At 43.7% G+C, this 16,527-nt stretch overlaps 2 protein-coding genes across 10 annotated transcripts in view; one reads left to right on the forward strand and one right to left on the reverse strand.

Moving 5' to 3' along the window:
• fam228a (family with sequence similarity 228 member A) overlaps window positions 1-11,147 on the reverse strand; it is a 79,333-nt gene extending 68,186 nt beyond the window's left edge. Inside the window, exon 1 of one of the 4 annotated variants that reach the window (XR_011954614.1) lies at window positions 10,882-11,146. Coding sequence is in view for 3 of the 4 variants with exons in the window: in XM_072556845.1 (XP_072412946.1) it covers window positions 10,882-11,001 (120 nt within the window). In the remaining variant the exon portion in view is untranslated. Of the gene's footprint in view, window positions 1-10,881 lie in introns of all 4 variants that reach the window. The other 3 variants (XM_072556845.1, XM_072556857.1, XM_072556838.1) reach the window with 3 other exon arrangements.
• The window catches only part of pfn4 (profilin family member 4), a 35,760-nt gene continuing 29,765 nt past the window's right edge, over window positions 10,533-16,527 (forward strand). Inside the window, exon 1 of one of the 6 annotated variants that reach the window (XM_072556870.1) lies at window positions 10,533-10,685. In XM_072556870.1, coding sequence (XP_072412971.1) covers window positions 10,608-10,685 — 78 coding nt within the window. In that variant the 5' untranslated portion in view covers window positions 10,533-10,607. Of the gene's footprint in view, window positions 10,686-10,943; window positions 12,455-16,527 lie in introns of those variants that run through there. The other 5 variants (XM_072556879.1, XM_072556911.1, XM_072556902.1 and 2 more) reach the window with 5 other exon arrangements.

The raw sequence follows: 16,527 nt of genomic DNA on the forward strand, positions 1-16,527 counted from the left end.
TTGCAATAAAAAGGTCAGCATATCAGGTTCAAATACCAGTTAAGACATAAAGACAGACGATCATCAAGTGTGCAATACCTTTTATCACAAAGTGAGGAAGATCCCAAATCACACTTATAGAGTCAGAGATGTACAGTACCCTCCAGTCCAACTCATCCATGCCGACCAGATATCCTAACCTAACCTAGTCCCATTTAGCAGCACTTCGCCCATATCCCTCTAAACCCTTCCAAATTCATATACCCATCCAGATGCCTTTTAAATGTTGTAATTGTACCAGCCTCCACCACTCCCTCTGGTAGCTCAACTGAAGAAGAAAACAACTGCATGCTGATACTGGTGATATTAGAAGCATCTATGAAGCACTAAAATCAGTCGATGGACTAGCATACTAAATCCAAACCTCCTAGGTACGCTGCAGAATGATACTATACACAGTGTAGAGTCATTCATAAATCATGTTCAATGCACTCTGAAACATTTTTCAGCAGCAATTGCACAGTGCATCATACTGTCGACAACCTTATCTAACAAGTGTCTACCAATGAAGAATTGGATAAAAGCCCCACTCAAGGAGAAACTACCAATGCCATCAACCTAAAGTGTAACAAAACATCCAGAATGTAAGGAATTCTTTCTGAAGCCATGTAGCACTGTGGCCCTACCTTAAGTACCAAGTATCATGGACTTTTAATGCACTGTAAAAGAGTGCAGATTCCATAGCATTTTCATGCCGCCTATTTTGTCATCCTCTACAAACACAAGGGAGAAAAATCAACTGCTGAAACTACCATGGGAATGCCTTTTTGTCTTTGCCAGGAAGATCCTGGCAAGAATACATCTGAACAGGTTAATGCTTACCATTGTGGAAGAAAACTTCTAGAATGTTTCTGGTTTCAAAGCAGAGGCATCAATGACATGGTATTTGTCCTCCATTAAGTACAATAAAAAGTGTTGTGAGCAAACTCAAGGCCAGCATATCACTCTTGTATCTTACTGAAACATACAAGGTTCTATGGGAATTTGACAGGGTATATGCAGAAAAATTGCTTCTTCTTGTGTGGATTCTAGGGCCTGAGCACATAGATTACAGGTGAAGAAGTGCTGGATGTCTTGAAACGGTTAAAGGTCGATAAATCCCCGGGACCCTAATCAGGTGTACCCGAGAACTCTGTAGGAAGCTAGAGAACTGATTGCTGGGCCTCTTGCTGAGATATTTGTATCATCGATAGTCACAGGTGAGGTGCCAGAAGACTGGAGGCTGGCAAACGTGGTGCCATGTTTAAGAAGGGCAGTAAAGACAAGCCAGGGAACTATAGACGGTGAGCCTGACCTCGATGGTGGGCACGTTGTTGGAGGGAATCCTGAGGGAGAGGATGTACATGTATTTGGAAAGGCAAGGACTGATTCGGGATAGTTAACATGGCTTTGTGCATGGGAAATCATGTCTCACAGACTTGATTGAGTTCTTTGAAGAAGTAACAAAGAAGATTGATGAGGGCAGAGCAGTAGATGTGATCTATATGGACTTCATTAAGGCTTTCGACAAGGTTCCCCAGGGAAACTGATAAGCAAGGTTTTGATCTCATTGAATACAGGGAGAACTAGCCATTTGGATACAGAACTGGCTCAAAGGTAGAAGACAGAGGGTGGTGGTGGAGGGTTGTTTTTCAGACTGGAGGCCTGTGACCAGTGGAGTGCCACAAGAATCGGTGCTGGGCCCTCTACTTTTTGTCATTTACATAAATGATTTGGATGCAAGCATAAGAGGTACAGTTAGTAAGTTTGCAGATGACACCAAAATTGGAGGTGTAGTCAATAGCGAAGAGGGTTACCTTAGATTACATTAGGATCTGGACCAGATGGGCCAATAGGCTGAGAAGTGGCAGATGGAGTTTAATTCAGATAAATGCAAGGTGTTGCTTTTTGTGAAAGCAAATCTTAGCAGGACTTATACACTTAATGGTAAGGTCCTAGGGAATGTTGCTAAACAAAGAGACCTTGGAGTGCAAGTTCATAACTCCTTGAAAGTGGAGTCGCAGGTAAATAGGATAGTGAAGAAGGCATTTGGTATGCTTGCCTTTATTGGTCAGAGTATTGAGTACAGGAGTTGGAAGGTCATGTTGCGGCGGTACAGGACATTGGTTAGACAACTGTTGGAATATTGCATACAATTCTGGTCTCCTTCCTATCGAAAAGACGTTGTGAAAATTGAAAGGGTTCAGAAACAATTTACAAGGATGTTGCCAGGATTGGAGGATCTGAGCTACAGGGAGAGGCTGAACAGGCTGGGGCTGTTTTCCCTGGAGCGTTGGAGGCTGAGGGGTGACCTTATAGAGGTTTACAAAATTATGAGGGGCGTGGATAGGATAAAAAGACAAAGTCTTTTCCCTAGGGTCAGGGAGTCCAGAACTAGAGGGCATAGGTGTAGGGTGAGAGGGGTAAGATATAAAAGAGACCTAAGTGGCAACTTTTTCACGCAGAGGATGGTACGTATATGGAACGAGCTGCCAGAGGATGTGGTGGAGGCTGGTACAATTGCAACATTTAAGAGGCATTTGGATGGGTATACGAACAGGAAGGGTTTGGAGGGATATGGGCCGGGTACTGGCAGATGGGACTAGTTTGGGTTGGGATATCTGGTCGGCATGGACGGTTTGGACCAAAGGGTCTGTTTCCATGCTGTACATCTCTATGACTCTATGACTCTATGACATAGGGATGTTCACATTTAAGACAGAGATGAGGTGGAATTTCCTCTCTCTCAGAAGGTCGTGAATCTGTGGTATTCTTTGCCGCAGAGGTCAGTCTGTAAGCAAATTCATACCCAAGGCAGAAATATTTTTAATCAGTAAAAGAATCAAGGGAAAAGTTAAAGTGGACTTAAGGATTATCAGAACCAGCATGATCTCATTGACTAGCAAAACAGAGTTAACGGGCTTAATGACCTACTTCTGTTCCTATACCTTCCAACAAAGGGTTAGCATGAAAGGGAAAAATAGATCCAATTCTTCCCAGCAGCAACCACTTGGACCCACTGGAGGAGAACCTGCAAAGTACAGAGAAGTATGACTAAGCACTAGTGGGTCTGCAACCAATCAGTACAATCTTTCTAAAATCTCTGTCGAAGAAATAACAGGGGGATTTAATGTACTGTATACCAGCTTTGTAAAAAAATCATGAAGTAGAAGCTAGAAAAGTTGCTAATATAGCACTAAAATTAAAACAAAATATTGTACATACTGGAAATATATTCTGGCAGCATATGTGGACAATGATACAGTGTCAGCATTTTGACTGTTTCAAACATGACGGTCCTTCAGAACTGGTTTTGGATGGTCAGCATTGGGTGTTAAAGGCCAACAGTGTCAAATTCAATGGAGCACTTTGTGTTAATCAGTTTATTGAAAACAAAATTTGGCAAACGGTTGTCATATATATGGATTTTAATAAAAAAGTAAACAAAGTTTGTTACTAAAAATGAAAGCATGCACATTAAAGGCAATCTGGCATCACACAGCAAACTGTGAGGTCTACAGTTTTCTGACTTGTTAAATATAAACTTGAACCAGTCACCCTGTGTCTCCTGCAAATAAACAAAAGCACCTGGAGGAAAATTGAGAAGCAGCATTCTGACCAGCACAAGAACCACCTCAGCAAATCACGTGAACTGTCCCCTACCCCACTTTTAAGTGGGACTAGAGTTTGAACTATATGTTGACGGTTCATAATTGTTTACCTATAGCTAGAATCCATACATTTGTAATACATGCATAATAAAACTGGTTGACCTGGCCTGAAAATCAGGTCATTTGTGGAATTCTGAGTGTTTTTTAAAACATTTTAATTTTGTGACGACTGCAGGAATAGCAGAAGTTAATTTCCAGTGTGAGGCAGAACAATAATATAGGGAAAAAATAAACTACTTACCTTCAGGCTTAAACTTTTATTTTTCTGCAGAGAACAGAGATAGCTCCTGAGCTTGTGGAGATCTAACATCCCTAAGCTGATCAGCTTCCTGGAAGCTAGCAACAGAAGGCCTCTGTCATCAATAACTGGTTGTGAGACCACAGACTAATTTGTTACTCTCTGAAACCCTTGACTCCAGTTCATCTGCAAACTTTTCATTATTACTTGAACCAACTTACAATGAGTGTCAGGTAACTTCCTTAAAAGAAGTGCAATCCCTCAACAAGTCTTTGATTTTTTCAAACTTTTTTTTTCAATTTCAGTCTACAACCAAAAATACAGAAAAACAAAAAAGGCATGGACTTTGCATTATTTTATACAAACTTAAGGATCCACTAATATTTGGATCAGGACTTGTGTGCAATATTGTTAAGGTGAGAGGAGTAAATTTTAAAAAGGACATAAGGGGCAACTTTCTTACACAGAAAATGTAGTTAGTGTGTGGAAAAAATTGCCAGAGGAAATGGTGGAAGCAGATACAGTTACATGTAAAGGACATTTGGATAAGTACATGAACAGGAAAGGTTTAGAGGGATACAGCGAGGCAATTGAGACTAGCTTGGTTGGGAACATGATTATTATGGACTAGGTGGACTGAAGGGTCTGTTTCCATGCAGTATGACTCTGTGAAATCACAATTAAAAAGTTTATTAAATGTCAGAAAATGGCAGTGACCAATGATGGTTTTTGGTCTGGAAATTGGTTCAAAGACCCAATGTTCTCAGATAACATGCGTTCCAGCAGTGCGATTTGCCTATAATGTTGCTGAGGAATTAAGGAACGGAAGTTTAAAGAACACTTACCTCTGTTCGCAATAGCATGATTCCAGCAGTGATCATCTCACACGTTTCGTTCTGCGCATGTGCCGTTCTGCACAAATGCTGGTGTCAGTTGCTGACAGACCAGCTTTCTGTGAGAGGTCCTGTACAGCAAGCATCTTCCTGTGAAAGGCACACTACTCTAAGGTTAATCCTTTTTTTTGAAAAAATTGGAGGGGTATATTGACTAGAATGTTAGCAAGAAGCATCACGATGATAGAATTGTGGGTGGTGAATGCAAAAGAAAGGCTATAGAAAAGAAACTAGCTATTATAGGATTCCACCTTATACACAATTAGAGGCAATGCTGAAAATATTAAAGAAAACTCTATTGCTGGAACAAGTCTGATTGTCAGCAAAGACTGGAGGTTGGCTAACATGGTGCCATTGTTTAAGAAAGATGGTAAGGACTAGCCAGGGAACCTCAGACCAGTGAGCCTGATGTTGGTAATGGGCAGGTTGTTGGCAGGAATCCTGAGGGACAGGATGTATATGTATTTGGAAAGGCAAGGACTGATTAGGGATAGTCAACATAGCTTTATGTGTAGGAAATCATGTCTCACAAACTTGATTGAGTCTTCTGAAGAATTAACAAAGAGGATTGATGAGGGCAGAGCGGCAGATGTGATCTATTTGGACTTCAGTAAGGCTTTGGACAAGGTTCCCCATGGGAGACTGATAAGCAAGGTTAGATCTTATGGAATACAGGAAGAACTAGCCATTTGGATACAGAACTGGCTCAAAGGTAGAAGACAGAGGGTGGTGGTGGAGGGTTGTTTTTCAGATTGGAGTCCTGTGACCAGTGGAATGCCATAAGGATCAGTGTTGGGTCCACTACTTTTCATCACTTATATAAATGATTTGGATGTGAGCATAAGAGGTTTAATTAGTAATTTTGCAGATGACACCAAAATTTGAGGTGTTCTGGACAGTGAAGAAGGTTACCTCAGATTACAACGGGATCTTGATTAGATGGGTCAATGGGCTGAGAAGTGGCAGATGGAGTTTAATTTAGATAAATGTGAGATGCTGCATTTTGGGAAAGCAAACCTTAGCAGCACTTATACACTTAATGGTAAGGTCCTCGGGGGTGTTGCTGAACAAATGAGACATTGGAGTCGCAGGTAGATAGGATAGTGAAGAAGGCATTTGGTATGCTGTCCTTTATTGGTCAGAGTATTGAGTACGGGAGTTAGGAGGTCATGTTGCGGCTGTACAGGACACTGGTTAGGCCACTGTTGGAATACTGTGTGCAATTCTGGTCTCCTTCCTATTGGAAAGACGTTGTGAAACTTGGAAGGGTTCTGAAAAGATTTACAAGGATGTTGCCAGGATTAGAGGATTTGAACCAAAGGAAGAGGTTGACTAGGCTGGGGCTGTTTTCCGTGCAGCATCGGAGGTTGAGGGGTGACCTTACAGAGGTTTACAAAATCATGAGGGGCATGGATAGGATAAATAGACAAAGTATTTCCCTGGAGTGGGAGAGTCCAGAACTAGAGAGCATAGGTTTCGGGTGAGAGGAAAAAGATATAAAAGAGACCTAAGGGGCAACTTTTTCACGCAGAGGGTGGTACGTGTATGGAATGAGCTGCCAGAGGAAGTGGTGGAGGTTGGTACAATTGCAACATTTAAAAGGTATCTGGATGGGTATATGAATAGGCAGGGTTTGAAGGGATATGGGCCGGGTGCTTTGCAGGTGGGACAATCTAGTCCCAATCTTGGGTTGGGATATCTGGTCGGCATGGACAAGTTGGACTGAAGGGTCTGTTTCCATGCTGTACATCTCTATGACTATGACTATGAGGTCATGGCCAAAGGAACTTGAGGAGTTGAAGAGGCTTCCAAGCATTTGGATGGAAGATCAAACAAAAAGCGATCTGAGACAACCTTTCTCATCATAAAAGAGAAAGTCTTATCTATTCATGAAGATCTAAAAAAAATGCTCAAAATACTGCAGATGTGCATGCCTTTAGTGCTAGTAATGGGTAGGTGCTGATTTTTAGAAGTTATTCAAAGTTTTGGAGAAGATTTGTAGCTCGGGTGCTCATTGTTGTGGTTCTGTTCGCCGAGCTGGGAATTTGTCTTGCAAACATTTCGTCCCCTGTCTAAGTGACATCCTCAGTGCTTGGGAGCCTCCTGTGAAGCGCTTCTGTGCTGTTTCCTCCGGCATTTATAGTGGCCTGTCTCTGCCGCTTCCAGTTGTCAGTTCGAGCTGTCCACTGTAGTGGCCGGTATATTGGGTCCAGGTCGATATGTTTGTTGATAGAGTCTGTGGATGAGTGCCATGCCTCTAGGAATTCCCTGGCTGTTCTCTGTTTGGCTTGCCCTATAATGGTAGTGTTATCCCAGTCAAATTCATGTTGCTTGTCGGCTGTGTGTGTGGCTACTAAGGATAGCTGGTCGTTTCGTTTCGTGGCTAGTTGGTGTTCGTGTATACAGATCTTTAACTGTCTTCCTGTTTGTCCGATGTAGTGTTTTCTGCAGTCCTTGCATGGGATTTGTACACTACATTAGTTTTGCTCATGTTGGGTATCGGGTCCTTTGTTCTGGTGAGTTGTTGTCTGAGCGTGGCTGTTGATTTGTGTGCTGTTGTGAGTCCCAGTGGTCGCAGTCGTCTGCCTGTCAGTTCAGAAATGCTCCTGATGTATGGTAGTGGGGCTAGTCCTTTGGGTTGCGGCATGTCCTCGTTCCGCTGTCTCTCCCTTAGGCATCTGTTGATGAAATTGCGAGGGTATCCGTTTTTGGCGAATACTTTGTATAGGTGTTCCTCTTCCTCTTTTTGTAGTTCTGGTGTGCTGCAGTGTGTTGTGGCCCTTTTGAATAGTGTCCTGATGCAACTTCGTTTGTGTGTGTTGGGGTGGTTGCTTTCATAGTTTAGGACTTGGTCTGTGTGTGTGGCTTTCCTGTAAACCTTTGTGGTGAGGTGAATTCTCCGTTCGGATACCCTCGCAATTTCATCAACAGATGCCGAAGGGAGAGACAACGGAACGAGGACATGCCGCAACCCAAAGGACTAGCCACACTACCATACATCAGGAGCATTTCTGAACTGACAGCCAGACGACTGTGACCACTAGGACTCATAACAGCACACAAACCAACAGCCACGCTCAGACAACAACTCACCAGAACAAAGGACCCGATACCCAACATGAGCAAAACTAATGTAGTGTACAAAATCCCATGCAAGGACTGCAGAAAACACTACATCGGACAAACAGGAAGACAGTTAACGATCCGTATACACGAACACCAACTAGCCACGAAACGACACGACCAGCTATCCTTAGTAGCCACACAAACAGACTACAAGCAACATGAATTTGACTGGGACAACACTACCATTATAGGGCAAGCCAAACAGAGAACAGCCAGGGAATTCCTAGAGGCATGGCACTCATCCACAGACTCTATCAACAAACATATCGACCTGGACCCAATATACCGGCCACTACAGTGGACAGCTCGAACTGACAACTGGAAGCGGCAGAGACAGGCCACTATAAATGCCGGAGGAAACAGCACAGAAGCGCTTCACAGGAGGCTCCCAAGCACTGAGGATGTCACCTAGACAGGGGACGAAATGTTTGCAAGACAAATTCCCAGCTCGGCGAACAGAACCACAACATTTAAGAAGTTATACATTTCATAACATAAAGTTAATTGCTGGATCTGCCGGAGCAGACAAGGAGCATGTGTTGGCATTTCCTCCCATTGTAAAAAAAAATTGAAGTGGAAAGTGAAGATACTAAAGAGGTGTTTGAATCTCACTGCGAAGACCTCTCTACAGCTGTTCTACAACAGTTTGTCACTGAAGGGGAAGTGGAAGGTGGGGATGAAAAAGATGAAGTGCAGGATGCTGCACCATGAGAGCTTCCCACTTTTCTTTTGTCTTCTTTCCTGACAGAAATTGTGAGGCAGTTGCAACTCTTAGAAGTCAACAATCACAACACAGAATGCAGCAGGGTAGCAGTCCTGGCACACTATGAACAGCTTCTTCCAGACAGAAGAAAAAGGGCAAAAAAGCAGCGAAAACTGGATGTCTTTTTTAAACCAACCCCAATAAACAATCAGTAGACAATCAACCACAGACATCCACTTCTGCAACCACAACTGCATCTGATGATGACCCTCTGTCCTGCATTCATAATATTTTTTCAATGTAATGTAGAGTAGGACAGGGTCGATTTTATTTGTCATTTCTACCATATACAACTGATACAGTAAAAAAACGAGACAGCGTTCCTCCAGGACCAAGGAGCTAAGTGGACAGCACAAACTACGCAATCATACAAAGGGTGGCATAAAGTGTGTAAGAAGTGCAAAACACGCAAATCACAGTGTAATAAAAGAATGATAATTAATAGACACTGTTCTAGCAGCAATTCAAAATCGTGTAAAGAATTTCAGATCGAAAAATCTGATTGTGACAGTGTTAAGAAGCCTGATAGTTTGGGGAAGAAACTGTTGAAGAGTCTGGCTGAGACAGACCAAATGCCCGATGGCAGGAGGGAGAGGAGTTTGAGTGAGGGGTGTGTGGGGTCTTGCACAATGCTCTTAGCCTTTCGGATGCAGCATGTGGCGTAAATGTCTGTAATGGAGGGAAGAGAGATATGCTCTTCTCAGCTGTCTTCATTATCCGTTGTACGTTCTTACAATCTGAGACAGTGCAATTCCTGAACCAAGCAGTGATACTGCAGCTCAGAATACTAGGAGAAAGTGAGGACTGCAGATGCTGGAGATCAGAGCTGAAAAATGTGTTGCTGGAAAAGCGCAGCAGGTAAGGCAGCATCCAAGGAGCAGGAGAATCGACGTTTCAGGCATTAACCCTTCTTCAGGAATGAGGAGGGTGCGCCAAGCAGGCTAAGATAAAAGGTAGGGAGGAGGGACTTTTCTCAAGCTACGCTGCAAATAAAGATGTTGCTGGGCTTTTTCGGCTATGGAGCTGGTATTGAGGCACCAGGTGAGATTCTCTGCTTTGTGGATGCCAAGAAATTTGGTGCTCTTCACGATCTCCACAGGGGACCGTCGATGTTCAGCAGAAAGTAGTCACTCCGTGCCCTCCTGAAGTCAACAACCATCTCTTTTGTTTTGTTCACATTCAGAGACGGTTGCTGGCTCTGCACCAGTTAGCTGCTGCACCTCCTCTCTGTAGGTATTAAATTTACTTTTGTTTTGTTAATAAAGGTTATTTAAACATTCATTCAGGCTTTGCTCTACTTTGTTTTAGGCTTTTGGGTGATTTTTGTGCGATTGTTAGTGATATTTTTTGCTGGTCTGCCCCCTCACTCCACTTTTCCCACTGGGCCCATTATTTCTATTAGGCGATTTTCTATGAAGCAGGTTTCGCTGGAACCCAACTACTGCGTTCTCGGAGAACTACCATTTGGCTTGGTCACTAAATAATGTTCCTTTTTTGGGTGCCTCATTTTAGAAAGGATGTTAAGGCAACAAGTGTGTTAATAAGCAAAATATCTGGTGTTTGAATTCAAAATAAGCACGAAACGTCTGCTAATGAACTTCCCAGCTCGGGGAACAAACGGCAGCCGAGCTACAAATCTCTACACAAACCTCCAAACTCCGACTTGGTTTGCAGCGACTTTTTTTTGGTGGTGGAAGAGAATGAGAGGTTTTTAAGTCTGTCATGACGAAGATCAACTGATAACAGCCTGACATCATAAATACTGTGTAGAAACTAGATCCCAACACCTGCAGCCCACAAAAATTCAAGCTCATCAAAGACAAAACCCGCCCTCTCACCATCCTGCAAACAGCTTCTCGCCCAACGTACTGTACAAACTACAACGGCTGGTTCTCACAATGATTTCAGCGCCTGCCTCACTATCTGGATCTCCGAGTTTGAGACCGTTCACTCGGTTCCTCGAGTGTTCCCTCTCGGTAGGTGACTAGATTAAAACAAACTTTAGGGACCATTCAATTGATGGAAAGTTTCTGCGACAGTGTGCACCCCGCGAGATCAAGGAGGCGAGTACGCCGACAACTTCGCCCACGTAGAGGGGAGAACAGGTGGGAGAGGAAGAGTGGGAAACACAAACTGTGAAATTTAACGTCGTTTGAAACCCCCACCACTCACATCGTCGCTGGGGAACGGCCTGTGGACGTTGATGCGATCCGAGTTTCTCCCCCGCCAACTCATGGTCCCCCGGTGGGGGAGAAGACACTCAATGCACGGACCGGCTGTGCGCGTGCACATTTGAGATACCACCCTTTCCCGTCCTTTGCGCGGGCACGCTCTCAGGGACGTCCCCTTGGTGCGCGCAATCCCTCCCCCGGGTCACGACGCTGAGCGCGTAGCCCTTCGTGTCCCCCCCCGCGGTGGAAGCAGTCGAGTTGACAGCGTCCAGTTGCGAGGTGCCGAAAGGAAAGGGTTGAGGATAACGGCGGTTTATTTTCCCGCCTGTCAGTCAACGGCAGCGGAACGCGGTGCGGTTTCTATGGCGACGTGTATTTTCAACAGTTGGGCGGTGATGTCATGTGATTGACATTCATGGGAACCAATCGCATTTGCGGGGTCGCCTTTTGGGGTGATTCCAAGGCCCAATCGAGTGCAAAGGGAGGCGGGTCCAGTCTGTCCCTGACGGCTGTCCGGGTGGGTGCTGTAGTCACTGGAGACCCCGGCTTCTCATCTGTAATCGCCCCACTAGGGCTCGTGGCCACCAAGTGCTGCTGGTAACCAGACGCATCTCAACAGGTCTGACAGCACTTGGGGGAGATCGAGAGAAACAGAGATAATATGATTATGGGGGGAGTACTGCACAATAATCGCAATGAATCTCGTTATCAGCATTAGAAGGAGGAACATGAGTAGGACAATGGGCCTGCTCCCCAGTCAGTAAGATCATATCTGACCTTTCATTTGAACTCAATTTCTCGCTGACACTTAGTATCCTACAATTGGAAGAGAGTAAGAACGTGCCCTTCGAACCTGGTTGACCGATTCGTGTTCTGGTTTCTTCATGATTTACATTATGGTTGTTTTATCAGTCATATTGGACTCTAAAAATTAACTTTGAGTTGAACATATTCAGTGGCTAAGCGTCGATAGCTTCTGGGACAGAAAATTCCAGAGATTCGCAACCCTCTGAGCAAATAAGTTTCTTTTTAATTCAGTCATAAACGAATGGCATCTTATTCTATCTGGAATCTATAGCCAGGGGAAACATCCACCTGTATCTGTTCTGCTACGACCCTTAAGAATTTCAAATGTTTCAATTATATTCGTCATTTTTCTAATTTCGAGGGAATGCAGGTCTAGAATATTCAATGTCTCCTCATAGGATAATTATCTCGTCCCAGAAAACTTTCTGGTGAACATTTGCTGCTCTCCTCTAAAGCAGTACAGTATATTCTTTCCTAGACATGGAGACCAAAATTGTACAAATTACTTCATGTGTGGTCTCACCCAGGCCCTATTTGAATTTAATATGATTTCTTAACATTTTTACTCTTAAGCTGACATACAATTAACCTATCTAATTACTTGCTGCAACTTGCAAGCAATGTTTGCTCTAAACTGCAAGACTGTGCAGCTATTCAAAGATCCTTGTGGATGCACTTACTTCTGATTCCAGAAGCCACAGCCTCACCTATACACCTCAGATGTCTGCACAGTGGAAGGAAAACGAAAGGAAACGTTTGTGAGAAACGTAGGCTGCAAGTTAATTTTCTGATTCTTGAGCAAAGATACCCAAATGTCTTTGAATACCAATATTTCCTAATCGCTACAAATATTCTGCTCTTCTATTTTTCAAATTATGTGATAACTTCACCTTTATTCTAAACTACATTCCAACTGAAATCTTGGAGAAGATTTGCAGCTCAGGTTGTCGGTTTGATCACTGAGCTGCTGGATTTGTTTTCAGACAGTTTGTTATCATGCTAGATAACACCATCAGTAAACATCTGGTGAAGCGTTGGTGTTCTGTCCCGCTTGCTATTTATGAGCCTTGGTTTGTGGTGGGTGATATCATTTCCGGTTCTACTTCTCAGAGGTTGCTAAATGTGGCGCAAATCTGTCCGTTAATGGAGTTCCAATTTGAATGCCAGGCCTGTAGGAATTCATGCGCTTGAATTTATTTGGCCTGTCCCAAGATGGATGCATTGTTCCAGATGAACTGGTGTCCCGCTTAATCTGTGTGTTTGGATACCAATGATAATTCGTCATGTAGTTTGGTGGCTAGTTGTTGGCTAATTTCCTGTCGGTTTGCCCAATGTAATGTTTGTTGTAGTCCTTGCAGAGTATTTTGTATATTTTGTTTGTTGCGCTGGCTATAGGTACGGGATCCTTTAAATTCATCAGTAGTTATTTCAGTGTGGTAGTGGCTATGTGGGCTGCCATGATGCCTAGGGGCCAAAGTAGTCTGATCATTTCCTGTTCTGTTTCTGAGAAGTTGGTAAATGGGGTCCAAATCTATATGTTTGTTGATGGAGTTCCAGTGTGAATGCCAGGGCTCTAAGAATTCCTGTATGTGATTAGATGACTAACCCACCTAACACTACGGGCAATTTAGATTAGATTAGATTACTTACAATGTGGAAATAGTCCCTTCAGCCCAACAAGTCCACACTGACCTGCCGAAGTGCAACCACCCAGACCCATTCCCCTACATTTACCCCTTCACCTAACACTACGGGCAATTTAGCATGGCCAATTCACCTAACCTGCACATTTTTGGAGGAAACTGGAGCATCCGGAGGAAACCCACACAGACACGGGGAGAATGTGCAAACTCCACACAGTCAGTCACCTGAGGCAGGAATTGAACCTGGGTCTCTGGCGCTGTGAGGCAGCAGTGCAAACCACTGTACCACCATGCCGCCCCAATTTAGCATGGCCAATTCACCTAACCTGCACACCTTTGGACTATGGGAGGAAACTGGAGCACCCAGAGGAAACCCACGCAGACATGGGAAGAATGTGCAAACTCCACACAGACAGTTGCTCAAGGTGGGAATTGAGCCCGGGTCCCTGGTGCTGTGAAGCAACAGTGCTAACCACTGAGCCCCGTGCCGCTTCAGTTTTTGTTTGGCCTGTCTCAGGATGGATGATTTTCCTAGTCAAACTGGTGTCCATCTTCTTCTGTGTTTATGGATACTAATGCTTTTTGGTGGCTAGTTGATGCTCATGTGTCCTGGTGGCTAGCTTCCTGCTCGTTTGTCCAATTTAATGTTTGTTGCAGTCATAGCGATGTACAACATGGAAACAGACTGTTCGGCCCAACTTGTCCATGCTGACTAGATATCCCAACCCAATCTAGTCCCAACTGTCATCACCCAGCCCATATCCCTCCCTTCCTACTCATTTACCCATCCAGATGCCTTTTAAATGTTGGAACTGTACAAGCCTCCACTACTTCCTATGGCAGCCCATTCCACACACGCACTAACTCCTGCATTAAAAAGTTGCCCCTTAGGCCTCTTTTATATCTTTCCCCTCTCACCCTAAACCTATGCCCTCTGGACTCTCCCACCACAGGGAAAAGACCTTGTCTATTTACCCTATCCATGTCCCTCATGATTTTATAAACCTCTATAAGGTTACCCCTCAGCCTCCGACGCTCCAGGAGAAACAGCCCTAGCCTATTCAACCTCTCCCCATTGCTCAAATCCTCCAACCCTGGCAACATCCTTGTGTATCTTTTCTGAACCCTTTCAAGTTTCACAACATTCCTCCGATAGGAAGGAGACCAGAATTGCACACAGTATTCCAAAAGTGGCCTAACCAATGTTCTATACAGCTGCAACATGACCTCCCAACTTCTGTACTCAATATTATGACCAATAAAGGAAATCATACCAAATGCCTTCTTCACTATCCTATCTAACTGCAACTCTACTTTCAAGAGCTATGAACCTGCACTCCAAGGTCCCTTGTTCAGCAACACTCCCTAGGACCTTACCATTAAGTGTACCATAAGTCATGCTAAGGTTTGCTTTCCCAAAATGCAGCACCTTTCATTTATCTGAATTAAACTCCATCTGCCACTCCTCAGCCCATTGGCCCATCTGATCAAGATCCCATTGTAATCTGAGGTAACCTTTTTCGCTGTCCACAACACCTCCAATTTTGATGTCATCTGCAAACTTACTAACTGTACCTCTTAAGCTCATATTCAAATCATTTATATAAATAACGAAAAGTAATGGACCCAGCACCGATCCTTGTGGCATTCCACTGGTCACAGGCCTCCAATCTGAAAAACAACCCTTCACTAACACCCTCTGTCTTCTACCTTTAAGCCAGTTCTGTATCCAAATGGCTAGGTCTCCCTGTATTCCATGTGATCTAACCTTGGTAACCAGTCTCCCATGGGGAGTCTTGTTGAACGCTTACTGAAGCCCATATAGATATACCACTCTGCCCTCATCAATCCTCTTTGTTACTTCCTCAAAAAACTCAATCAAGTTTGTGAGACACGATTTCCCACAGACCAAGCCATGTTGACTATCCCTAATCAGTCCTTGCCTTTCCAAGTACATGTACATCCTCAGGATTCCCTCCAACAACTTGCCCACCACCGACGTCAGGCTCACTGGTCTATAGTTCCCTGGCTTGTCCCTAGCACCTTTCTTAAACAGTGGCACCACGTTAGCCAACCTCCAGTGTTCTGGCACCTCACCTGTGACTATCAATGATACAAATATCTCAGCAAGAGGCCCAGCAATAACTTCCTTAGCTTCCCACAGAGTTCTAGGGTACACCTACTCAGGGTCAATACTAAAATAGTACTGGAAAAGCACAGCAGGTCAGGCAGCATCTGAGGATTAGGAAGATTATCGTTTCAGGCCCGAAACAATTTTCCTGCTCCTCAGGTGCTGCCTGATTTGCTGTGCTTTTCCAGCACTACTCTGATTTTGGTTCTAATCTCCAGCAACTGCAGTACCCACTTACACCTTATCAGATCCTGGGGATTTATCCACTTTTATGCGTTTCAAGACATCCAGCACTTCCTCCTCTGTAGTATGCACCTTTTTCAAGACATCTGCAGGGTATTTTATATATTATGTTCATTCTGCTGGCTGTGGGTAAGGGGTCATTTAAAGTCATCACTAGTTGTTTTAGTGTGGTAGTAGTTTACTAGTAGGCCAGGCTACTCCGGCCCCTAGGCATCATGGTAGCCTACAAACTGGGCTGTCCCTTAACCAATTCCCAATATTACGTTCAACTTTACTATCCCTAATTTTGTATAACAAATTTTATATGTTCATCTTTCTCAAATACATTTTAAAATCCAAGTACTCTGCATCCGTTGGTATCCTTGTTTCCCCTGCTAGTTACAACCTAAAAACACTTCAACAGAATTATCCAACACGATATTCCTTTCATAAATCTGCCTCTTCATGTTCTTCTCTCAATACTGCATTACCCTCTTCTTAACAATAAGTTCTAGTCTTTTCCCAATGACTGATTTAAGGCAACTGGCATATAGTTCCAAGTTTTCAGTCTCTCCCTTCTCTGAATAGTGGACTCCAAGAAATTCAAATTTGTGTATCCACTATTTCTGTACCTATCTTTGAGGATTTGTTGATTTTTATCCCCATTACCTTTGTACCTAAGATGCTGCTGTAAGTAGCGACTTGTAAACTATTCACTGTACTCATTTGAGTACATGTGACAATAAAGCTAACTCTAATCCAAATTTCTCAAGCCTCTTCATGGAAACATTTTGAAACAAATTTGGACATAAAATTAGGTAAAGCAACCTCATGGCAGATAGCT

Source organism: Chiloscyllium punctatum, chromosome 3, assembly GCF_047496795.1.
Source record: "Chiloscyllium punctatum isolate Juve2018m chromosome 3, sChiPun1.3, whole genome shotgun sequence".
Lineage (NCBI taxonomy): Eukaryota > Metazoa > Chordata > Chondrichthyes > Orectolobiformes > Hemiscylliidae > Chiloscyllium > Chiloscyllium punctatum.